The following is a 26000-nucleotide window of genomic DNA, read 5'->3' on the forward strand; positions in this document are numbered from 1 at the left end:
TTTTTTTAATAGTTTACATTTAACACAGTACTGTATTTGCTTTTGGGGGGGGCGGGAGGGGGGTGTCTCTGCAGCTGCCTGATTGTGTACTTCTGGTTCCAATTGAGGTGTCGTAACTCTAGTGCTCATAACTCTGAGGTTCTACTGTATAAATATGCTTGACAGAGGCACTCTCCAGTTAAATATATGTATATAAATGTATAAAACAACACTTCAAATAAGGGTTATAATTGTTTTATTAAAATAATAGGATAACAAATCTTTCTATATACACTTTAAATATATGCTTATATCAAGTATACCCAACAGTCCCTCAATCTATTCATTTTCAGATGGCCAATTTCTCGTAAACTTCACTATTCTTATGTTCAAGATAGTTTCAGTCAATAGGATCGTTTTGATCAGCACTAAGGTGCACAAGATTGAATACTCCAGGGCATGTTGATGGCAATCAGCTAAATAGGGAAAAGTTGCCAACCCTTGTTTCCAGAAATGGATCTGTCACTAACATTAGCTTGGTGAAAACTTACAGCACAGATGACAATCCAAAAGGCAAGAGCACAATACTGAAGACGATTTGCAAGACAAAACCATAGGTATTACTTCTGCTTGGGGATTATGTAAAAAGGAAGCAAGCATTTTGGAGGCTAAAATATTATTTGGTATAATTGCTAAGGACACTGAATTGGTGGACTCCATCTGGGGTCCAAATGGAACTCTAAGATAGGACAATCATTTTGAGATCTCTTTTCAATCAACAAAATTGATCAGGATTCTAAGAGTTGCTCATCATTGCCTCTATTGCTGAACAGGTACTGAATAATCTCTTTATATTGGATTTCTTCTCCAGGAGACAAGGAAGCAGGACAGCAGGGAAAGATGCAGGAAGTAACTGCTTTTGACAACTGATCCAACTCTTCTGTCTTAAGAAATGACCCTCCACTAGTGTTGAAAGCAAAGAAGCATGTCTTCAATTTGAAGTGTCCTCAGGATACTAAAATAGTTAAAAGGATGTTGTGAAGGCCAAGACTAAAATAGGGTTCAAAAAAGAAATAAATACATTCATGGAAGATATGTCCATCAATGGCTATTAGACAGGATGGGCAGGAATGGTGTCCCTAGCCTCTGTTTGCCAGAAGCTGAAAATAAGCGACAGGGGATGGATCACTTGATGATTACCTGTTCTGCTCATTCCCTCTGGGGCACCTGCCATTGGCCATTGTCGGAAGACAGGATACTGGGCTAGATGGACCTTTGGCTGACCCAGTATGGCTGTTTTTATGTTCTTATGACTTTTTATAGGACTGGAGATGGACAGTGCCACCACAAGCAGTATTTCAGACCTGATAGGAATAGGAGCTTCTTATTCTTTCTGGTATATCAAAAGAGGAGGTATACCTGAAGTCTGGCTGGGCATGAAAATAAGAACTGGAAATGAAAGCTTCCAACTTTTCCTATGTGATAGGCATATTATTCACCTTTTTATTTTCTTCAGATCCTAGTCTAAAGGTTCCCTGAACAACTGGCTGCCACTATATGGGAGGGCCATGATGTCAAATTTAGCACAACTCATCAATGATCCAGTTATGACTTCAGTCATGATGGTGGGCTATCATGTGCCCAGCAATAAATCAGGTGGATACATGGATGCCATCCTGCAAGCCATCAGGATACTCTACAAAGGGAAAGAGCCTCTCGGGAATGTAAAGAGCAGCTTTTCAAGAGGGTTGATCTCAGCAACATGGTCAATTAAATCTAAGAAGTGTAGAGGGAGTAAATTAAAAGGCGTAAGTTACGATGGGAAAATTAAAATAAAAAAATCTTACTCAATTCTTGTCCTAAGACTAAGATTTCAGTGGGTAAATAATTGTTCATTGCCATGAGGAAGCCTGTATAGAGAATTAGCAAGTGGAATAGGTATGCTAGGCTGCAAAGAAGTTATTTATTTCTGGACCACTTGTTGGAGAGCAATTACATAACTCAAAAGTTACTAGTGTTTGAGATTCCCTATAGGAGACACTCCATATTATTCCTGCACAGAATCAGTAGGCTCGCCAAGAAAATAAAATTGTGATTTGTCTGGAACCACTGCATGGAGACAGTTATTTGAGAAACTGGTCATTCAAATCCAGCCAGGGCCTGGAGACAAGTCTGGAGTAGCTGACAGTTGAATCTAATGCTCTGGTACCCTTTTGAACCCAGTTCCTCAAAAGGTAAGTAACTTCTTAGAAGATATGGATCACTAGGAAATTTAGAGAATTAACTAACTTGAAATTAACTAGCATGTCAGAGGGGGATTTTTCAATAGCTTATTTGCCATCTGGCTCTTTGGATTTTCACCACAGTGGATAAAGGATCCCCCCACATAATACTGGGAAGAAGAGAGGTCTGAATTAAAGGATGGAAAGGGAAGACAATATCCCATATGGTAACCAGACCCCCTTTGTATCTCACATTACCTGCTAGATTGACCATTGGCCTTTTGAACATGCTGTTGCTGATGTAAAAGCTCCAGCCTCTCCCAAAGACATGACTACCAGAAGATGATCTAGAGAGGTTTGACACATTAGGCAGAGAGATCTGGAGGGCCCAGATTGCATTGCTTCAGCAAGAGAGGAGCATTTGTTTTCCTCTTCACCTTCATCAGTCTGTCAGTAACTGCACAGCTGCCTAGGTTTGTTCAGCTCCATATGCTCATTAGATACCTTGAACAAAATGAGATATTTGCATACAACCAAAACCTCCAGCTTTAACAGTATGAGTACCCATACAGCCCTACTGAAAAAAGCCCTCTGCTTATCTATTGGGCAGAAGCAGAGCAACACACTGCCCAGCCAGCATACCTCAATCTTTAACTGGAGGAATTGTCTTTAGAAGTAACAGGTGGACTTATTCCATGGCCCATGAAGTTCTTGGCCTCTCTGCTGAGTCTGCCAATCAATGCAAAGTGTGGTAGTTACTTTATGACCATATGGGAGCTGGAACTTGAGACACAAACTCATCTCATAAAGAGGGCTACCAAGCATCCATTAGAAAAGAACTTTTAATCCCTAACTGCATTGGGCTGGTGTACGGAAGGAAGGAAGGAAAATATATATTTTGTAGTTTAACTAAAACAAAGGAGTTTTTAGCAACCATGGAAATGCTTTGAAAACGGAAGGGTGGGGTGGGGGGAGAAGGGGGAAAGACTGTAACAAGGCCTTGAAAATAATGGGTTTAAAAGGCTAGAAGGCATATGGCATCTAGCAAGACAAGTTTTGGGAAGAATGCGGAAATTAAAAGGTAACTGATAAGATAGGAGGAAAAGTCCTTGAAAAAAACACTCTAAATTACAGAAGATGGTCATGAACTCATTAAAGGTGTTCAGTAATGCACTGATAGTGTCCTTTAACATACCGATGTTATCTTGAAGAAAGCAACCCAGTTATAATTCTTATCTAGTCCAGGCCTAAGAAAAGAGTCCAACCCCAGAGTGCCCAAATCTGTTTCATAGCTAAGGTCAGCAATTGGCAATGACATCACTTGTTTGTTAAAGAGTGAACTCTTGAAGGGTTTAAGCACCCAGGTCTAGCCCTTTCGTGAGCATCTTGATCAAATGCTTATGAATGATTGTTACTGTATGGAGGTAGGCATTGCTTATTATGTAGGATTTTTAGACATGTTTAGAGCAATTGTATAGATATCATTTGACCTTTGGATTTAATAAAGTAATTTATGGTTCAACTAGTTTTTGATGATATCCTGTATTGATAATATTAATTCCAGTGTCTGGATTCATATTGGTGACCTACAGGCAAAAGTCTATGAAGCTCATTAGCAATGCCCAGAGGCATCCAGTGCCCTAATAAGTGCTACTATTACACCTTCAGGAGTGAAGTTTTCTGGAAAGAATATTTATTAAATCAAGATCTGACCTTTCCAGAGCTTACCCAGGCAGGGTCTGCACACACCACCACCATCTCCCATACACTGCTTTCAGTCTTCTTCAAACATACCCTTATACATGCTCCCCGACCCTGTTCTTAAAAGCACTGCACTCATTAACCAAAATACACTAAAAACAAATATTAACTCAACATTCAAATATGTTTTGCAATGCAAAATCATTTCAAAAACTACACCACTACCTCGATATAACACGACCCGATATAACACGAATTCGGATATAACACGGTAAAGCAGTGCTCCGGGGGGAGGGGAGGGGCTGCGCACTCTGGTGGATCAAAGAAAGTTCAATATAACACGGTTTCACCTATAACGCGGTAAGATTTTTTTGGCTCCCGAGGACAGCGTTATATTGAGGTAGAGGTGTATATATTTTTCCTCACGAGTCATCATCCAAATTTGAACCTACAACCTTCAGATGCACAACTCAGAGCTCTTCACTTCAGTTACAGGCATAAGTAATGGAAGCATGCTGTTGGGATGTATGAGGAGCATCCTAAAGAAGATGACAACTATTTGTGAACTAGCACTAGAATGTTGGCTACCAGTATTCCAGGTTTCTACTCCTGACTCTGGGGACGGAGTATGGGCCAGTGGTTTAAACACAGACAAGTGTAATGATACCCCCGAGTCAGCTGCTGAACCTGGGATCTCTAGAACTAAAACATGTACTATCACTTCAGCAAAAGGACCATTTTCACTAGCATGGAGGCAGTAACCAGACTCAAACATCTCTAATTTTGTGGGCTATTAGAGAGGGAAGAGAGCCACACTATGTTATTTCCTAGAGGAACCTAGCCTAATTTAGCTTATTTCTCCTAACAGGAAGCATGGCAACATGGATGAGACTTGGGTCTGTCACAGTAGAGATCTGAGTTCTATCCTAGCTCTGCCTGACATAACCTTGCCAAACCTCTCAGTTACATTAGCTGTATGCGTGACTGGTAGTTATACCTCCCCTAAGGTAGAGGCATGAAGTCTTGGCTAGGAAGGGTTGCAAAGTATACAGAAATATTAAAAGCAGTCAGTAGAAAAGCTAGGATTAACGTGCCTTCCCCGAGGCTACAGGGTATTAAAAAAGAGAAAATTTTACTGGTCACGAAGGAAAGGCATGACAGAACTGCAAGATGAATTAGAAGCAGCAGACCTGTTATCTCTTTACAATACTAACTTTACAAATTACCTATGATATCCTAACTAGGGAAAGTTTCAATAAGAGCATTTTAAACTGCATTTAAACTGTCCGTTTTGTCCAAGACAAAGACAGTGTGCTCAAGAAACATTTTATGACATTTACATAATCACTCTAAATTTCTGCAGTTTCATTGATCATCTGTTCCCATTCTATTATGACATGAGTATTAAATTGTGAGATGAACCTGTACACTCAAAGAACCAAATGTAGGTTTTTTGTATGCTATATCTATATTCTTACAAATGCTCTTGAAAGCAATAAATTATTAATTCCCCTTCTTGTATAGCGTTAATAGTGCAAAACCATTAATCGCTTGTTATTGCAATGTAATTATGTTACTATTTAATAAAAATACACAACACTAACTAGGCATCAAGAGTGTTCTCTAGTTCAGCCTATTATCCTTTTATCACCCGAAAAGAACACAAACTTTAAACCATAGTGTAATAATAGATTTAAACAGATGCCATATGCTTATCCTAGCTATTTGTCCAATTTTATTTAACTCTTGCTATATACACACACTAAAAGGAAGGTCAGTATTTAAACTTCCACGGCTTGGTATCTACCATATAGACAAATTCCAACAAAATCAGGCCCTATTACTCAATGAAATTTCAGGCTTTTAGCATTTGCTAGATAAAATTGGGCCTAACAGACATAGAACTTCAGTGTTGTTGTAGCCATGTCAGTCCCAGAATATTGGAGGGACAAGGTGGGTGAGGTAATATCTTTTATTGGACCAATTTATGTTGGTGAGAGAGACAAGCTTTCAAAACATATTACCTCACCTACCTTGTCTCTTTAATAGAACTTCATGCTGAGTTTCACAGTATTTAGTTCAAACAGCTTGTCCCAGTAGTGAACAGCAATCACTTAATGTAATATATGTTTATGCAAGAATCATTTTCATGGTACTTCTGCTATAATGATTCAATGGTAACATGAGGAGCACCTCCTCTACCTAGCCCTCCCCACTTTATGACATTAATGACATATACAAAGTCATTTCTGTCCTTCCTCAGTGATTATCCTGAAAGAGCAAGATTAACAGTAGTGCTGATAGCATTGAGGGAGAACTCTACTTCTGGGTAACGTTTAATTAAAAAAATAAGTATATTTCCAGGAAAATATTTATGGGATTACTTAATCTTGGTTTTAAATGGTAAATTTCAGCTGGTTTTACTTTTCTGAAACCAACCAATACAAAGCAAAACCATGCCTTGGAAAGTTTACAAGAAGAGTTTCCCTAAAGTTTAAGGATTAACTTAACCCCAGTCATAACATGAATGAACAGAAAAAGCCTGATACCAGCATGCAGTCATAATAGCAAGAAGCTGTGGGCTTTCAGAATCCTGAAGGATCAAGTTGTGGTACTACTACCAAGCATCAGCATCATGGTCTATTTCTATTCGTTCATGATGAAAGTGTCCACTTGGCTAGCTGTCACTGAAAAGAAAGGGCTTGTTATTTGCAGAAATATCTTTAAAAAAAAACAACAACACTGAATTTTAATTACTTCATTTCACACATGTATGTTGTAACTTTTGCTTATGTTGGGAGTTATTAGGCTAAATACTGTAGCTAGGATTTATTCAAAAAGACTTTCAATGTAGAAAACTCTGGAAAGAGTTAAATGCAGAAACAGATTCCGCATTTAAGTTTTCATGCTCCTGGAACATTGAATTGGAGCTCAGTTCCCACAAAATAAAGTCTTGCTCTCATAGAATTTAAAATTACCAGAAGAAGAAACTTGTGGTAAGGCAAGAGAGACAAATAGTTTTACAATCTAGAAAACTTTCAAATGGGTAGATGATTAACATTTAAAAAAAAAATATATATATATATATATATATATATATATATACACACACACACACACACACACACACATCTCATAGAACTAGAGGGGACCCTGAAAGGTCATCAAGTCCAGCCCCCTGCCTTCACTAAGCAGGACCAAGTACTAATTTTTGCCCCAGATCCCTAAGTGGCCCCTTCAAGGATTGAGCTCACAACCCTGGGTTTAGCAGGCCAATGCTCAAACCACTGAGCTATCCCTCCCCCCGATATGCAATATACAGAATGTACTTGAAAATGAAGATTGTTTAGGTAATAATATTATTTCCTGTTTCAGTGCTCCTAGAACTACTTCCACATTGATACCACAATGTGTACTTTTATGATAAACCTCACATTACCAGCTTCACAGTTGGCCAAAAAGACTAAGGGAATGGATCTAGAGCAGCGGTTCTCAGCCTGTTTATCATTGTGGGCCGCATATGTGGTCCACAATGTGTTACGTGGGCTGCAGGTTGAGAACCACAGCGCCCTCCTCCCCCACCCAAAACCGCCCACAGTCCCCTATGCCTAGCACCCCCGCCCAGAGTGGGGCCATGAACGGAGCCCTGGGCACGGGCCAGGTGGCCAGACCCCGAACCCCGGCGCGCAGCACCAGCCAGTGGCCGGAATCCGCTGTGCGGTGCTGGGCAGCATGGCCCCCTGCCATGCAGGGGTGGGCAGCCGGGACTCAAGTGCTGCGGTGCACAGAGGGGCAGCCAGGACCCCTGGCACCGGGCCAAGAGCGGAGCACCCAGCACAGGCCAGCAGCCTGGATCCGAGAAGGGGGGCCAGGAGCAGAGCCTCACCTAAAATCTGGGGGTGCTGTTACACCCTGGAAAACCCTTAGCTGCCAGCGCCCCCAAAACCTTCCCACAGACCCACTCTCCCACTCCCTGTCCTCCCTATGGCACTCACCAGCCCTCTGATGGCAGGAGCGCTGGTGCAGGCTGCAAGATGTTGTCTCCCCCTAAGCCAGCCCCGCTCCCTGCCAGACCAAAGAGGCAAATTTTTGATTTTTTTAAGCACGCAGCTGGGCCACAGCTGTGAGGTAATTGGGCCGCATGCGGCCTGCAGGTTGAGAACCGGTGATATAAAAACTTCAAAAACCTTCTATACCCCTCAGTGGACTGGATGATTCTCAGAGGATTGAACGGTAATGGAACAATTTACTGACAGTTATGGAGGAATCGGTGTCACTGGCAATTTTAAAATTCAGATTGGCTGTTTTTCTAAAAGCCATGCTCTAGAAATTATTTTCAGGAAGTTCCACGGTCTGTGCTCTGCAGGAGGTTAGACTAGAAGATCACAATGTTCCCTTTTGGCCCTAATGCATGAAAATAGGTCACCATTGTAATTTGTCCAAAGTTGTTACTTCGGGCTTCTCTACATGGGGAAATGGATTGGAATAACTATTGCAGAATACTTCAATGTGTGTACACATTATTGAGGAATAAAAGTGTGTTCTTTCAGGAATAATTATTTCACTATAAACTCTCTATTCCAACATTAAAAATCACTTTATTCTGGAATAATTTGAGTGTCCACATGGGGAGCTATTCGAGAATACCACAATAGCTATTCTGGTCTGTTTCCCCATGTACACAAGCCCTTACACAACATTTCTATCATTTGCTGGGTTGTGTACAATAAATTAGTGATCTCAGTCCACTTCCTAGTAGACCCGCATCTGCTTCATAAAAACCAACATGACAACTGGCACTTTTGTTGGCCATCTCAACAAAAGGGGCCAAGGATTAATGGGGCATGGAGACTGGCATCACGTGTGGAGATACTCCCCACAAGCTAGGGTTGGAGGCACAATACTTGCAAGGAAGGGTGGGGAAACTTGTACTGCCAACTGCCTGCGTTGTTCCTTTTTCACAGATAAGTGACTTTGGTCTCCAACACTATCAATCTGGCACCTTTCCTGGGTACTAAATTCACTAAAAAAAATCAGCTGCCCCTTTTTAAAAAAGTATCTTGGCAATTTTTGTTCTGTAAGTCAGCATATCACAGAAGCAGTGTTGCCAACTCATGATTTTGTCATGAGTCTCATGATAATTATTTCACAGTGGTAGCCGTGTTAGTCAGTATCAGCAAAAACAACTAGGAGTCCTCGTGGCACCTTAGAGACTAACAAATTTATTTGGGCATTAGCTTTCGTGGGCTAAAACCCACTTCATCAGATGCATGGAGTGAAAAATACAGCAAGCAGAATATATACTATAGCACATGAAAAGACTGGAGTTGCCTTACCAAGTGGGGAGTTAGTGCTAACAAGCCAATTCAATTAAGGTGGAAGTGGTCTATTCTCAACAGTTGACTACAAGGGGTGAATACCAAGGGAGGGAAAATTACTTTTGTAGTGCTAACGAGGCCAATGCAATCAAGGTGGCCCATTTCCAACAGTTATCAACAAGGTGTGAGTATCAGCAGAGGGAAAATTAACTTTTTGTAGTGACCTATCCACTCCGAGTCTTTATTCAGGCCTAATTTGATGGTGGCCAGTTTGCAAATTAATTCCATTTTTGCAGTTTCTCATTGGAGTCTGTTTTTGAAATTTTGTTGTTGAAGAATTGCCACTTTTAAGTCTGTTATTGATTGTCCAGGGAGACTGAAGTGTTCTCCTACTGGTTTTTGAATGTTAAAATTCTTGATGTCCGATTTGTGTCCATTTATTCTTTTGCGTAGAGACTGTCTGGTTTGGCCAATGTATATGGCAGAAGGGGATTGCTGGCACATATATATTATATATTTTTTTCTGCTTACTGTATTTTTCACTCCATGCATCTGATGAAGTGGATTTTAGCCCACGAAAGCTTATGTCCAAATAAATTTGTTAGTCTCTAAGGTGCCACAAGGACTCCTTGTTGTTTTTTATTATAATCATTGTTTTTCTTAAAGCCCCAGCTCCTGGAGTCAAGTGGATATGTGATGTTTTCAGCCTTCATTCTTAAAGAAAAAATAAGTTTCTAGCCCTTGTGGTTGTGAAGAAAGCTTCAAAATGTGACCCTATTTCACCCTAAAGGCTCAAAAAGCTGAAGGCAAATAAAAAGAACACCAAATCTATTATCTTTACATAATCTCATGATTTTCGGTGAGCCTGACTCCTGATTTTTTGTGTTGGCAATACTGCCGAAGAACCTGCCTCAGCATTTTGTCTTGTAAATTGAACAGCTACCAAGGAAAGACACTGTACTTCTATAATGTATTTGACATTGGCTGACTGCAAGGTTTAATTAGTGTTAAAGACACTCTGTGTTCCTGTCATTAAACCTTCCTCTCTGCCAATCTACATGAGTCTCCCCTTCTCTTCCACATTCCAATGTTGAGTGCACAACCTTCCTTCTCCCCACAGAGACAGACAGAACGGATGCAGGTTTTAGAGATGCAAATAAGTCTTTTCCCTGGAATGCCTTTTAAAGTGAATCTTGACACATTAAATTCAGCATATTAGCAAGATGTTTCTTATATGATCAGCAATTAAAAGAGTTATTTAAATTGTTCGGTATCAGCTTTTACATTAAAGAGATGAATGGATTGTTCATATACATCAAAACTATTTCTTCAGTCTGTCCCTGAAGATTAGGGAAAACAGTATAGCATTGATTATATGTAGAAAGAAAACTTCACAGATAGAAGGGGTAGACACTTGTTGTGATGTAAAATGAAAGATTAAATGCTGAAGAACACACTGAAAATTCCAAATTATATGGAGATCCCCTAAATTAATGCTACTGGTTGGCCCTTGTCAGTCGAGTTTCTAAAACAGCAGATTGAAATCATCCACAAGTTTATTTCTATTATACCAGTTCAGATTTAGTACTCTCTCGCAATAAATTTAAAATCTCACTTTTCGATTTTGAGATTATATTTAACCACTTCACAAAATTCCTTGATTGTGACCAAGGATTATGTTTAAGCTGCTAGTCCATTTTGCAATTCTATAGTCCTCTTTACATTTAAATATGAAGGCACAGAGCTCAAACTAAACAATATGAACCTTTCTCTGCCAATAAGTGAATACAAGAATAATGTCCACTTTCTTCAGCAACCATCACAGAAAAAGTCTTTATTCATTTAGCATCATACAGCTTGATAAAATGGTTGAGCAACAGCTGTTTTGACCATAGGCATGGGATCGTCACAAACTGTTCCATTTTCAGATTTTGCCCAGTGATCACCTCTCAGTTTCAAATCTTGCAAATTTTTCATTTATTTTGAGATGCATAATTCAAGATATGGACAATAATGAAGGCAACTCAGATCTGTTATAATAATCCTTGCAAATACAAATAAACCTATTTTAATCTTTATGAAGATATTAAATGAAGATCTAAAATTTCAACCGTCTACCATTTTAATGTGATTGCTCTTGCAGTCTACCTTTTATGCATCCATCCTTCTCTTTTTCAAATCCCTCCCCAAAAACCACACTCCTCCCATGAAACCTACTAGAGTTGGCTATCAAACCCTGAACTGTTAGGATTAACATAACACCTGTTGCACTAACAGGAATCTTCACTGCTTGGCTATTCAGTGCTTTACATATATAATTTTAGTCCTGTCATGTGTCTGCTTGAATTGTAAATGTGCTAAGGCAGAGAGTGTGATTTTTTGTATGTTCTGCAGGAGCACTGAATGCAGAGACATAGCACACTGACAAGAAATATTACACAAACACTCCCTATGTCTCCAATGAGAGATACTGAACAAACTGATGTCACATATATTGCATGATATTTCACTGGGCTTTGATCACAGAGAACATGTGATTTTGCAACTGAACTTTAGCTTTGCAAAACTGTTATTATTTACCAGCCCAGCTATAAAATGTACTCTACAATGCTGACAAAAACAAAAGTATTTGATTCACTCTTCAAAACAGTTGTTCAATTCAGGTCTTATGAGGTTACTCTGCTTATGGTCAGAGACTAGTAATAGCAGCATCCTGGGACTACTTGACTAGACATTAAGTAAATGCGTTTTAGGCATACCCCTGGATGACAAGAGCCTTCCCCTCATTGATTTTGCCAATGATGTAGTGCTAGTTGTTGAATCAATGGACAAGCTGGTTGTGGCACTTTACCAGGTGAAAAGTCCATGAGCAAAAGTCAGCCTGAAAATGAATTAGGGAAAAACCACAATTCTTTTGGTCAGCAATTTTGAACATGTGACCACACGGTTGAGAGTGCCGGTAATTTCACCTACCTCAGCTCTGTTACGGAGAACACCGAGAAAGAATTGAAAGCTGCACTGCAAAAGCCTTATTAACAGACATTTCATCAACAGCGCCTTTGCAAACTAAAGATTTTTATAAGCAGAGGACAAAATTGAGAATAATACAAAGGCTTCGGTGGTCAAGATTGAAAAGAAGTTGGACATTATTCAGATGAAGCATCTCTGAGTGATTTAAAACATTGCGTGGTTCAAATTTAAGCCGCATGAAGAAATCCATCTTCTAACTAAAGAGGTCCAGCTCTCAGTTGCCCAAGGCTCACTAATGTGGTAAGGTCATTTGCTCGGAAAGTCTACCAACTTCCCTGCAAGAATCATCTTTGACTTTGACCCAATGAAAGCATGGTGGGAAAAGACATGCCAGAAGACCTAAAACATGATGGTTGGAAGACATCACCACATACCTGTTCCCTGAAAGCAATCTACAAGTACAATCTCGTAATGAGCCAGTTTATGAGACAGATCATCACAGAAATGCCTAACATGTTTGCTGTCCTCTATGATGCCCAGACAGCCTGAGAGCCAACTAGCTTGGAACACTGCTACATTTTAAGTCTCGAAAAACACTCTTTTTAATCTAATACCTGCCGTAATCAGTAGGCCTAAAATTTGACTTACTAGAGTTGGTTCCAATTAAAGATCAAACAAGTATACAGAGTGTCTTTCCAGCTCCTTGCTTTGACCAACTATTATTAACAGTTATGTTGCGATAGTACCTAAAGGCTTACTAGACAGGGTCTCCCATTGTGGAAAATGATCATCTCTGTCCCAAATAGGTGGATGAGACAAACAAACAGGTTAGGGTGTGGACCAAGAAAAGCAGAGTAATACGAATAGGGCAGTGGTTCTCAAACTTTTGTGCTGGTGACCCCTTTCATATAGCAAGCCTCTGAGTGAGATGCCCCTTATAAATTAAAAACACTTTTTAATATATTTAACACCATTATAAATGCTGGAGGCAAAGCGGGGTTTAGGGTGAGGCTGGCAACTCGTGATCCCCCATGTAATAACCTCATGATTCCCTGGGGGGGTCCCAACCTCCCAGTTTGAGAATCCCTGGAATAGGGTTTGCACATCTACATTATGCTTGTACAAGGTGATATGTTGTAATTACCAAACTTCAGCGTCAAGCATTTCAGAGAGCAGGTGCTTCATCAGTTTCTATATTCACAAGAATACAGAAGATGGAGATTTACAAACATGCAAGCTCCCACACAGAAAATGCAACAGTTTGTTAGTATATGGGGGGGAGGGATAGCTCAGTGGTTTGAGCATTGGCCTGCTAAACCCAGGGTTGTGAGTTCAATCCTTGAGGGGGCCACTTAGGGATCTGGGGCAAAAATCAGTACTTGGTCCTGCTAGTGAAGGCAGGGGGCTGGACTCGATAACCTTTCAAGTTCCCTTCCAGTTCTAGGAGATAGGATATCTCCATTAATTTAATTATTTATTTATTTATATGCCCACAACCACTGCACAGTTTTGCTTTATCACCAACTAGTATTTGGACTTTACTCTGTGTTCTCCCCTTCTCACAAAATCAAGAGGAAGACATTATACAATGAACATAAATAAAACCGATGCGATTCTGCATCTCTTACTGTATCCGTTGCAGCAAATATTACGTGAATTACTTTGATTTTTTTTAAGCTAAACAGAATACATCTAAGCTTTGCCAGTTCCAGAGAGTAATTAAATTTTCAAAAACTATAGGTAATTAAGACTACCCAAAATTAAAATCAAATAAGAAGTCAGGAATTAAAAAAGTGCATGCATTTCACCATATCTGCAAGGGACTCTGTGTAATTAAACACATATTAATTGCCCTAATCGTCTTAGGCAAGTAATAAATTGGAAGAGCTGATTAATACCCTGGATTTAGTTCAGCTTGTTAAACCTGACACCCTGGCAAAGGAAGACTATTTTGAAAAGCTCTTTTAGCTAAGTAATTGGAATTTTACTCTCAGCAATTTGCCATTCTGTAATAAGAGCTATTTGGTATATTGATTCCCCATCAGTATTTTTTTTAATAGGTCAGTTATATTGAAAGAGTACCATTATGATGCTCATAAAGATTATGAAATAATTGTGACCTTTAATCTTTACTGTCCATCAAGAGTCACTTTCATTCTGAACACAAAATGAGTATATTTTCTTGTAGGCTATAAATCCTAATTAATTCTAGAAGTTACTAATAACATTTTATAAAGTCTAAGTAGACACCTTAAGTTTCCCACACCATGAAGCCAATGACTGCATCAGTATGTAACATTAAAGAGCTGCTGATGCCTCCTGGAAAACTCTGAAACACTTTGTTTTGAGACAATTCTCCATTCCCCCCCCTTTTTAATTATTATTATTATTTTAAACACATACTCTCTCTCTCTCTCTCTCTACTTGGTAGAGATTGGTAAAGCTTTCCAGGACAGGAATCATGTCTTCCTATGTATATGCATAATGTGCTACACAAGGGGGCCCTGGTCCTGCTGAGGACACTACCACAACAAAGAATAAACAAACTGAATGGAAACAAGATTTTCATTTAAAAGTGTTTGCTCCAGCTGCTTATTCATCACCTGAAAAGACCTCGATTTCCAATTATAACACAACTGGTTGCTGAGGAAAGAACATCACCACAAAGAATTAGGGCTACAAGGGCTGGATTCTCATCTCACTATGCTAATTTAAGTCCATTAAAATGAAGATATTCTTGATTTACACAAGCATAAGGGAGTGGAAAATCAAGCCACAGTACAGAACAATCAGCAGGAATAGAAGAACTACTGAGGAGCTAAAATATTGTTTTCATACAAATCTTACTAATACAGAAGAATGTAGAAAATATGGGACAGGTAGACAGAAGTGTTTCTAAATAAAATGGTTCTTCAAAGTTTTCTATGAAAACATGCAGGTTTAACCTGGATTTCCCATATGCTATTGCAACAAGCAGTATTTTATAACAAACTTCTTATGAAATATCCCAGAAAGCTTTATAAAACAAATCAAGGTAAGTCTGAAAGAACCTAATAAACCCCAAAAATGTCTTTAAACTCAACTTTACTATTCCACTGAGTTGACATTATGGGTTTCTGCTGACATAGGACTCTAGAACTGAATGACTCTAGTTCCCAACATTTACTATTATTTCTATGCTAGCAAGAGACTAGCAATTATGTACGGTGCAAAACAAAATAATAGCGAACCTAAAACACCTTTTCAGTTCCTTAATTGTGATGTAATATTAATAGTGAATCAGTACACTAGCCAGTTTAAGCAGAGGAATAACCTTAACAATTGAGATATAATGCCTATTATTAAAAAAAAAAAACACCTTCAAAATCTGAGCAGAGAATTCTACGGGCCCCGTAATTTGTGAAGTGAAGCATAAAACAGACTTCTAAGAATGACAGTAAGCACACTTGGATGTCTCACAAGCACACATGGGTGCACACATGCAAAAATATTTTCTACCCATTTTCTGTGATCCACATGTAGACTGTACAATCCTAATCAAGATTTCTCTTGCCCTCTCAGAGTTCCTAGGAGTTAGATTTCCTGTTTCTCTTCAGATGAGCACTTCCCTAGCTTGAAATGAACTCTTATTTAGATTGTCAATTCTTTGGGACAAGTGACCATCTTTTTGTTCCATGTTTGCACCTACACAAGTGGGCTCCTAGGCGTTACTACAATACAAATAAATAACCAACCACCAGAGGGATAGCTCAGTGGTTTGAGCATTGGCCTGCTAAACCCAGAGTTGTGAGTTCAGGGGCGATTTGGGGATTTAGTTGGTCCTGCTTTGAACAGGGGGTTGGACTAGATGACCTCCTGAGGTCCCTTCCAACTCTGATAATCTATGATCTATGAACTCAGAAATGTTTAATCATTGATATTAATAATTTGGAAGTTTGCAGAACACACTAATTTGCTGAGTTGTGGAGGGATCGTGGAACAGAAGATGATGAGGAAATGTGTTTCTGTGGTCTGGATGTCTCTGATGCAAATTTCAGAGTAGTAGTCACTCAGACAACTAAAAAACTCACATGCACATGAGTGTCAATTCATCTGAAAGCAGAAGAGAGCTGGAAGTCTGACTACACCTTTGTATTGATCAGAGTAATAGATTGGTCACAGGTCACTGAACAAACATCACATCCAACAAGACCCGTTGGATTTATAACTGCAGAATGAGTGTGCAGCCTTGTGGCTGCTTTTAAATAAACAACAAAACAAAAAACAAACCTGGCCCCCTTGCTCTGCCAATGATGCAATCTGGTAGACTGGGAAACTGAAAGGGGAGGGTTGGGAGTTATTTAGGGGAAAGGAGAAAGTAAAAAGGCAGTAGGTGAGAAATTACAAATCTTTTTTTAGATGAAAAAGTGAATTAGGTTCAGGCTCCCAACATTGAGGGCCTAACCTTATGTCAGTGATGAGAAGCCAAAGGGGCACTGCCTACAAATACCTGAACCTGAAGGATACTGATATCAAAACTTCCATTCAGTCCTACCTGCAGAATTTCCAGACTATTTGGGATGGCACCATTATTGTTCTCAGTTGCTGTGACATGACATGAATTCTGTCAAGATTGTATTGCATGCTACAAAAGTCTTATTTTTGAAAAGGAGTATGGAAAGACCCTTATCTGGGGTACCCAATTCTGGTTTAGCATATTCCTATTCACAAGTCAATCTGACAGCTTTAGTGAGGGGGCAGGAAAGAAGAGGCAGATTTGGATGCAGGAGAGTGCACAGAAACAAGTGGTCTGAGATTAGGGGAAGGAATATGTAGAGTTCTAGCAGCGTTCTGACCCAATTCATGAAGGAGCACCTATGCCACTGGGATCAAGGTAATCTCTTTCACTTTTTAAAATTTTCAGCTGCTAGCAGGATGGGAGAACTTCCTTAAATTAGAAAGAATTTCCAAGAAACTGAAAACATACCCAGAGTTACAGTCTCAATATCACCAAGTAAAAGCTGCAGAAGATAGAAACCCATCTATTTCCTCTTTAGGCCTTTCTTCCTACATCTAAGCCTACCATAGTTTGGTGACAAAATAATGTTTCATCTACTATCTTTCTCCACATTTCTCCAGGCAATAGAAAAAAAAACCTTTGGCTTCAGCATTTTGTGTCAACACTATAGTTTCAATTCCTGACAAGAGAGAGACAATGACAGGCAACCTTGTTTGAAGATGCTCTGTATTTCAATTTTCATGATAATACAATTTCCAAATGCTATAATGATCCAAATCATTTTCCTTGCCTTGCCACAGGGCTACCCAGAAAAAAAAAACATCTGCAAGTTTTCCAGTGACTCACTTCCCCTTTTCTGCAACTGTCTGCAAGATCCTGAACCTGACCCTTTCTGTCCTTGAATTTTAATGACAAATTAATAGTGGATAATTTTTCCTGGCTTTAAGATTTCATTTCTTTAGACAACTTTTATACACCGTTTTGATTATACAATCACATTTCACAATAACGTCATGTTTTGTTTTTATCCTTAGTTATATTTCAAATTGTAAATCTTGAAACACTGATTACTTATCTCCTCACACTAAATTCCTGTGAACAACATTCCCCACCCACTCAGTGGTATTTTATGGATGACCATCACCTGCTTTAACTAAATGTGGCAGATATACTAGTAGCTAATTCCTTTTTGAAAGAAAATTTTCTGACATTAGCTAATGGATAGATATAGCTTTTATTTTATTACTCGCATTACAGTAGCAACCAAAGGCCCCAACTAAATTTTAAGCTGGGTGCTGTACAAACATATTTAAGACTATTCCACTATACAAACACTGAATACTAAAGTTAGGGAAATCTACCATTTAGGAAACAATTACAACAACTTTGCACAATTTCATTCTGTTCTACAGTTATTTCAATGTATCTATTTCTCAGTGGTATCATCAATTTCTTATTTTTTTAAATAATCAGACGTATGTCATTATTTGATCTCCTCTCCCAAACTATTATACCTGCAAATTTACTAATTTTGTATTTTGCTTTGGGCAGCTAAAACCTTATATCTTTTATTTCCAAACGGCTTTTAAATAACACTTCTCAAGAACATCACATGTCTGAGTCATAAGCTTCTTTACATGCTTTTTACAAACTATTTACATTTAAATTAAACAAGAGGTATTTGAGATCCTAACACAAGTACAAAAAGTTATCTACATACATTTAATCCTTTGTTTTGGAAACTGTAGTTTTGTGCAAACTTCATGGGATCCAATTTTACAAGCCTTGTGAGACATTAAAGGGAACTATCATTCCTTTAAAAAAAAAAATCATATTTAATGTGTGTTAAATACTCTACACCTGTACACCATCTCCAATAAAAATGTGTAGAGGAAGACAGTGGTTATTAAAAACAAAAAGAACAAAAACAAAAACAATCACTTCTCACTGTCATTAGAATGTGTCAGAGTTATATTTTGAATTCTATCCAATTAGTTCTCATCTCGATGCCTCTCCAATTGGCATACTTTTCCAAAATCTTTGAGTTTTGACTGACTCATGCCCCAATTCAGGAAGATACTTAAGCATGTGCACTGCAAATACTCTCTTGTAGAACAGAACTACAGGTGACCATGGTTGTGAAATCAGAACCTTTCATAAGCACTATTTTGGTTTTTAAAAAGCTTTGATGAAGAACTGTCTTGATGTGGTAATACACCTCTACCCCGATATAACGCGGTCCTCGGGAGCCAAAAATCCCTACCGTGTTATAGGTGAAACCCCGTTATATCGGGGTAGTGGCGGCAGGGCTCCAGTGGTGATTTAAAGAGCCTGGGGCTCCTCACAGCAGCCGGAGCCCCAGGCCCTTTAAAGCGCCGCCCGAGCCCCGCTGCCGGAGCCCCAGGGTTACCACGCTATATGCGAACCCGTGTTATATCGGGTCGCGTTATATCGGGATAGAGGTGTATTGCCTTTCTTTTCTTTGCTGTGTGAAAACTGCCTCACACTTGGAAACCCTATTTTCCGTTACACACAATTTATAACACTATTACTGTTTTTCCCTCCTCTCCCGCAACTCGACTGTCAATCAATTTCTGCTATTCATAAGTAAGGCTATGATTTAATCACTGAGGTCACAGCAGTCATCGATTCCGTGACTTTACCGGATCTCTGTGACTTCTAGGGCTTCAGGAGGAGGCAGTGGGACTGTGCGCTCCTGCCCTGCAACTGGGGCTGACTGGAACCAGGACTCTGCAGCCCCAGCTCCACTGCTTCCTCCGGGGAGCTGCAGCCGGGGCAGTGCGCCCCAGCCCCGTGTCCTCTGGGGCTTGGTGGGGGCTGAAGCAGGGGCTGTGTGCCCCAGACCCACGGCTTTTGCCAGGGGCTGCAGCCAGGGCCATGCACTCCAGCTCCACCTTGTCCTGGGCTTGGCGGGGGCCGGGCATCCCAGCCCCGCGGGGTCCCGAGTGAGGCGGGGCCGCAGCCGGGGCCGTGCGTCCCAGCCCCACAGCTCTTGCCATGTGCCCCCCTGCAGTCAGGACTTGGCAGGGGCTGCACACCCCTGTCCAATAACTGGGCCAGCTCTGGAGCAGGGGCTGTGTGCACCCCGTGGCTGCGCCCCCCCACCTGCAGCCACTGGAGTCAGGGCTGTGCCCCCCACCATGGTAGGGGGCTCAGCCTGTCAGTCCCCCCCATGGAACTCCATTCCTCCCCCTACCTAGCCCTGCCGCTGGTTATTTGTAGTAAAGTAACGGACAAATCACGGGATCCAAGATTTATTGTGATTGCCTATGACCTGTTTGTGATTTTTACTAAAAATAATCATGAAAAAAATCTTAGCCTTATTCATCAGTGATTGCCCCTCAAAGTAGATTTTCCCCCCAAATTAATTTTTTTAGTCATGACCTTTTTTGTTCTGTTTGTTGACATTTCTCAATTGGTAGATCCACAGATACACAGTCTACTCCACATACATCTGCATATTTTCCACTATTTAGATACCAAATTTTATTTTTAAGATTACAAGAAGATCAAACACAACAGTAGGCATTCTCTTACTTTTATTGTTTTAGCATCCCGCATACATTTTCCAGACAAACTGAAAATTCTCTTTCCCTGCTTGGTTCCTTTTTGTATGCTTCTCCCCCACACTCCTCAACTCCTGTCCCTATGGATATGAACTGCAGTTACTCCTTTGTGGTGAATTCTTCTAATTATTAAATAGCAACAAGGAATTGGATCTTAATAATTTCACTAATGCCACAAGAGGTCACATTAGACAAAGTTCCTAAACCTTATAAATAAATGTCAACAACTTTGGTGTACTATGCAATGCACAGACCCAGGACGAGACACGTTGAAAATCTCTATATTACAGTTTGTTCTATACTTTGATAAAAAGTTAGTTTGCTGTAATCTGGCAGCACAAGGTCCAATTCGTAAAAAGCAATACACCCTTTATTCACTTTTGGGATAGGTAACATACCTCACTATAACTGGAATAATCTGATCTTCATGAGGACAGGACTTTGAAAGCTTAACTAATTAGATGATTTTTCCATCCTTTACAGAAAAGTCCTTCTCCATGAGCTTCATACAGTTATTTCATATAATTCTAGAGCTGAAGATCAACCAATTTTGGAAATGGTATGAGTCTTGTACAGCATCTGCCCCATGCAGTGATACTACCAAAAAAACAAGAACATTACCACTACGAAAACATGGAAATTGTCATAATGGATCAAACCTGTAATTCATCTAGTCTGGTATCCTGTGTCCAATGGTGGTCAGCGCCAGATGCTTCAGAGGAAGGTGCAAATACCCTACAGTAGGCAGATATGACATAACCTGCCCTGCAAAAAGGTCTCTCTCATCCTATCCCTAACAGCTCAAGACTGGTTTAAAGCCTAAATAATTCCTTTGACTATTTTACCAGTTGAGTATTAATAACAGACTTCCAATGGTTTATATGAAAAAAACTGGGTGGTTTCAGCTAACCATTATCCAACCTTGTGAGTCGCTCATTTTAGTGAAATTTAAATTTAGAATATTCTCAAACAAATGCAACCAGTTGGCTCAAATATTTTTCTCCAAAAGTTTCTGGAAATGTTTCACTAGCTCTTTCTGAATTATCACTGTTGACAACTTCAACATTTATATTAATATTTATAACTTTGATATGACACAAAAGTATCACATGAAAGGTGTCCTGCTCAACTATGTCATTCTGAACAATTAAGACAGCATCATATCTTCCCAGGCAAATAACAATGGTATATGGGAATGAGGGAACACTCACTTACTACACTGATTACAAATGTATTCCTGAAATAGGTGGATGACTACTACTAAATATCTCAACAATGAGATTTAGTAACTAGATAGAAGTATTCTTGTTAATAATAAAAGAATCGCCCCCCCACACACACACAAAAAAGAGAGATTTGACACCTGTACAACTTAAAGGTTATTCTGATTTCTTTTCTTTTTAAATAAGGACTGTTCAAATTCTGCAGCACAAATTAACTTTCAATGGGTCCAGCATATCTAACAGATTCTCTAAAGTTCTAGGATGAATACAGTGGTCAACAACTCTGCTCCTGAGGCACAATGGAACTTTCTGCCATAAGGGTAAAGCTAATCGGTACAGGAGACACAGCCATCCCACAGGTTGGTCCAAGACCACGAACTAACTCCCACAGAAATTAAGGACTATCACAAATCTCACCACCTTCTGCTTCAAGTGCAAGGCACATTTCAACCTTGATTTCTCAAGAACATAACAGCAGGTACACAAAAACCCACTCAAACAAAACATGACACTGCACACACAAGTCTCCCTCTGGGGAGGCTACGAGGGAAAGAATGAACCACAAGTGACACATGTTAGTCAAGTCACTTAATTCACTACTGGAAGGCACTTGGATGCTACAGTGATGAAAGCGATACAAGAACCTATACTGTATAGAACAGAACTCTGAGCAGCTGAAACCTCCCTCAATAGGCAAACTCCTTTCAACTGGGCACTTGTAGTGTACTAACATTTAATTGATCTGCTATACTGAATAAAATTCAAACTAGTAATAGCTTTAAACCATAAAATCCAAAGAGGAACAAATGCATACTATACGGTCATGAAATTCATTACATAAATTCAGGTAGTAGAGTTTTATTTGATATTAACTTGTTATTACACAAAAGAATATGGCCTGTCTGTTTTCAGATCTGGCAGCCTCTACAGACTTACCTTTGTATTACAGTTTGTAAGCTCAGCATCATACCCAGTTCACTTTTCATCTTTTCTCTGTTGGCCCGGCATTCTGCCAAATACCGGAGAGCCTAAAAGAAAAGAAGGACAATAGCCATCAGAAGCTGCTTCTGTTATTTCATCATTATTTTCTATTTCTGATGTCTCAAATAATTAACTATTTAACAATTCATAGTTTCTAAAAAAGAAAAAGGTGTTGGATAGTTAGAATATGCAATTTCAGTGCTCCAGCTCCACCTCAAAGACATTTACCACATCGTGCCAGGTGCAAAAAAGCAGCAGCAATTACAGGCACAAGATGCCTCTTTAGAATATTCAGACAGTACCTGGAATAGAAGATTGCCACCGCTACCACCCTCTTTTGTGAGTATTAGGGAAAGTCTGAACATCGTTAATAAATACAAAGAAATAGTTGAAATATACCCTGAGATTCACAAATGCAATACCCATTCTGGAAGCGGGGTCCCAAGAAAAGAAAATCTTTCTGAGACACTCAAAGTTTGCATTTAAGAGTTCTTATACTGATTATTCCCATGGGTCTCCTCTTTCATGGAATACGGAAACAGTTGGCCGAACTCGTGAAAACCTTAAGCGTAACTCAATGGCATCTGTAGTTGGTCGTATGTATTTTTGAACACCGGATCCAATCAATTCCAAAATTTCAGAGAACGTTCTAGGCATCAGTGTCCAGAGCCCTGTTTGTTTGTTTTTGGGGGGGATGGGGTGGGGGGCAGGGGGAGAGAAACTGGTGAACACATGATCATCTGTTTAGCACAGCTACAGCTTTAAAGCACCTCTGAAATTGTCTATAGATCTATCAATTGGTTGACAGCAGCCATTAAAACCTTCAGGTATAACAATACCGCATCTCATTTCTGCCTACCCCCAATAGAGTTTAACATGTTGATGCCCTGAATGAGTTATCTCTCAAACAAATAATAATGGTGGGGAGAGGAAGAGGAATGTGAGTGTGTGCACAGACTCTAGCATGGGGGAGAGGGAGAATGGAGAAATGGGGGGGGGCACACAGAATCCCTGGAAGTGAGAGGGGAAGTTAGGGTACTCTGATATGTGGGGAGGGTGGCACCCAGAGTCCCTAGCATACAGGTGAATAGGGAAATGGGGGACACACAGAGATCCTACCATGGAGAGAGAACTAGGAATGGGGGGCACATTGGGGCAGAATGGGGGACCATGATATGGAAGGAGAGAGGAAGCAGGGAAAGGGATGCACATAGAAACCCTGGTTTGACAGGGAAAATGGGAGACCCATGCTGCCCTTCATGCTTTGGAAAAGCTCCCCATAGATATTTGCAAAATTAACTCATTATTCTCCTTCAAAGCCCTCCTTTAAACTCCAGTTTGCTCAGAGGCCTACATAAACTTTGACCACCAGTTATCACACTGACCAATATTGTCTCATTGCTTTGTTGTATTCCCCAATCTGGCTGTACCCAGCTGTTATCCCTTATCATACACTTAGATTGCAAGCTCTTTGGGGTAGGGATTGTCTTTTTGTTCTGTATTTGTACAGCGTTCTGTATTATAGGGTCCTAGTTCATGCCTGGGACTCCTGGCTGCTATGATAATACAAATGATAAATAACTGTAATAATGGTGGAGGGGTGAAATGAAGGATACAGACTCGCTGGTGGGAGGAAATTAGGGAAACTTGGTACAGGTGGAAGGGAGGAATGGGGGCACACTGAACCCCTATTACGAGAGAGGGAGGAGTTTCAGGGACTCCCTGAAATAAAGGGGGATAGAAGGGTGGCACACAAGGAGCTTATGGGGGCATGGAGGAGTGCAATGAGCCCCTGGTGTATGCTATAAGCTCCCCCCCAAAGAAGTGTGTGACCCCCTAGTATATCTATTGGAAAAATGTGCCTGTTGGTGCAGGAGATTAGGAATCAAGGCTCACAGGGTTCTATGGAAGAAACATTGGTAAAGTCACTTGGTTTCTCTGTCCTTATTTCCATTTTATAAATGACAACACAGCTTAAGTATTTCACAGGGGTGCTGAAGGCTTGTTGTAAGACTGCATGTGCAACACCTTAACTCAGGCATTTCCTCACTTGTGCAAACTTACCCACAGAACTGTATTTTGATTAAATTCTGTTAAGGATATGCTACAGTATTTATGGCATTCCTTATAGATTTGTTATTTTCTCTTAAAAAAAAAAAAGTATAATCTGGAATTGTTTGGCAAGGGGGATCTCCACCTTGTTTAATGTGTTCCTTGAACAGCAAGATACGGGTACCTGTGGAACCCTTCTTGGGAGCCTACATCTTGTGCCATTGCAATATAAAAAGCAAAATTTTCAGTGTCGTAGAAATATGGATGTGATGCACCGCCCACACTTTTCAGCTGTGCAAGCCAAAACACTTTGAACAAGGCAGGGCACCACAGGATCTCTGCCTCATTCAACGTGAAAGCTTCAACTAAATTTGAACTTTTAGAACACAACCAAATTAACTACAATATATGCACGAGGCAGCCTATCCTCCATACTAGAGAACTGCTGTAAGAAATATTACTAGAATATTAATCTACTGCCCAAGTGCAGTGTGCAACTTTTAAGGCTCAAAACTCAATGAAAACATAAACAACTTTCACCAGAAAACTCAAAGGGGCTTCTTCCCTAATAAGCTTCTGCCCTCAGTCACTTCACCATTACAGCCATAAAAAAGCCATATTTAAAGAAAAAACTCTTAATGAGAGAAAGTAGTTTATGTATCTACTTTCTGAACACTCAACAGCAGCTCTACTGTTTATACTCATACTTCAAAAAAAGAACCAATATTTCAGAATAATAGTTTGACTCCAAACATAGATTTATCAAGGAAATCCTTGAGTAGCCTTAATCATTGCTGTTGCCAGGGCTCCACTTCTAATAAAGAGTGATTTTGTAAGATTTTGTGCATGCCACAAAGAGGATGTTTAGATCTTGCAGCCTCAAACTGAAGAAATAAATCAAAAGGAGCAGTAGAATGTGCCACAATGTACAGAATAGATATTGCTCTTTTATCAAAAAGCTGTTGAAGCAAAAAGAGGAGTACTGAAGTGGGATGGAAATACCAGACAAAATAACTCTGATTTTTCAGCCTCCAAGTCTCAATCTATTTGTATTACATAGTTTCTCCATTTTTTGGCCAACAGCTAGAAAGTGAAAGATGTATCTTGTTCATGGGATTCCTAGATATTATATGTAATGTTCATCTGATGTGTTTGGAATCATTGTTCACGATGCCATAACTTTAACAGCAATTTCATTTTATTAAACTACTTAGAGGGCAGATTGCTAATTACTCTCCTACGACAAGAAAAAAAGAAAAATCTGAAAAAGGGTTTTAAGAAGAAGACTGCAGCAAAGCTTCAGAAGAACCTTACAGCTAATGATTTGATAGTTTTAATTTATTTTTATCCAAGTAGAGCCTCAAGATTGCTGTTCCCCAAGCCTGTGATATGGAATTGTTTGCTGCCCACGGTTTTGTTTTCTTGTCTTTACAGATGAAGTTTTCCGCAAAATTTGATACTGATGACTA

The 26000-nt window shown here is 39.8% G+C and overlaps 1 protein-coding gene across 7 annotated transcripts in view; it reads right to left on the minus strand.

Moving 5' to 3' along the window:
• Window positions 1–26000, minus strand: part of ARMC1 (armadillo repeat containing 1) — a 52408-nt gene that overhangs the window by 14794 nt on the left and 11614 nt on the right. For all 7 annotated transcript variants that reach the window (XM_065585657.1, XM_005288093.5, XM_065585656.1 and 4 more), the window contains one exon: window positions 22435–22526. In XM_065585657.1, the coding sequence (XP_065441729.1) occupies window positions 22435–22526 (92 nt within the window). The remainder of the gene's footprint in view (window positions 1–22434; window positions 22527–26000) is intronic.

This window comes from Chrysemys picta, chromosome 2, assembly GCF_011386835.1.
Source record: "Chrysemys picta bellii isolate R12L10 chromosome 2, ASM1138683v2, whole genome shotgun sequence".
In the NCBI taxonomy this organism is placed as follows: domain Eukaryota; kingdom Metazoa; phylum Chordata; order Testudines; family Emydidae; genus Chrysemys; species Chrysemys picta.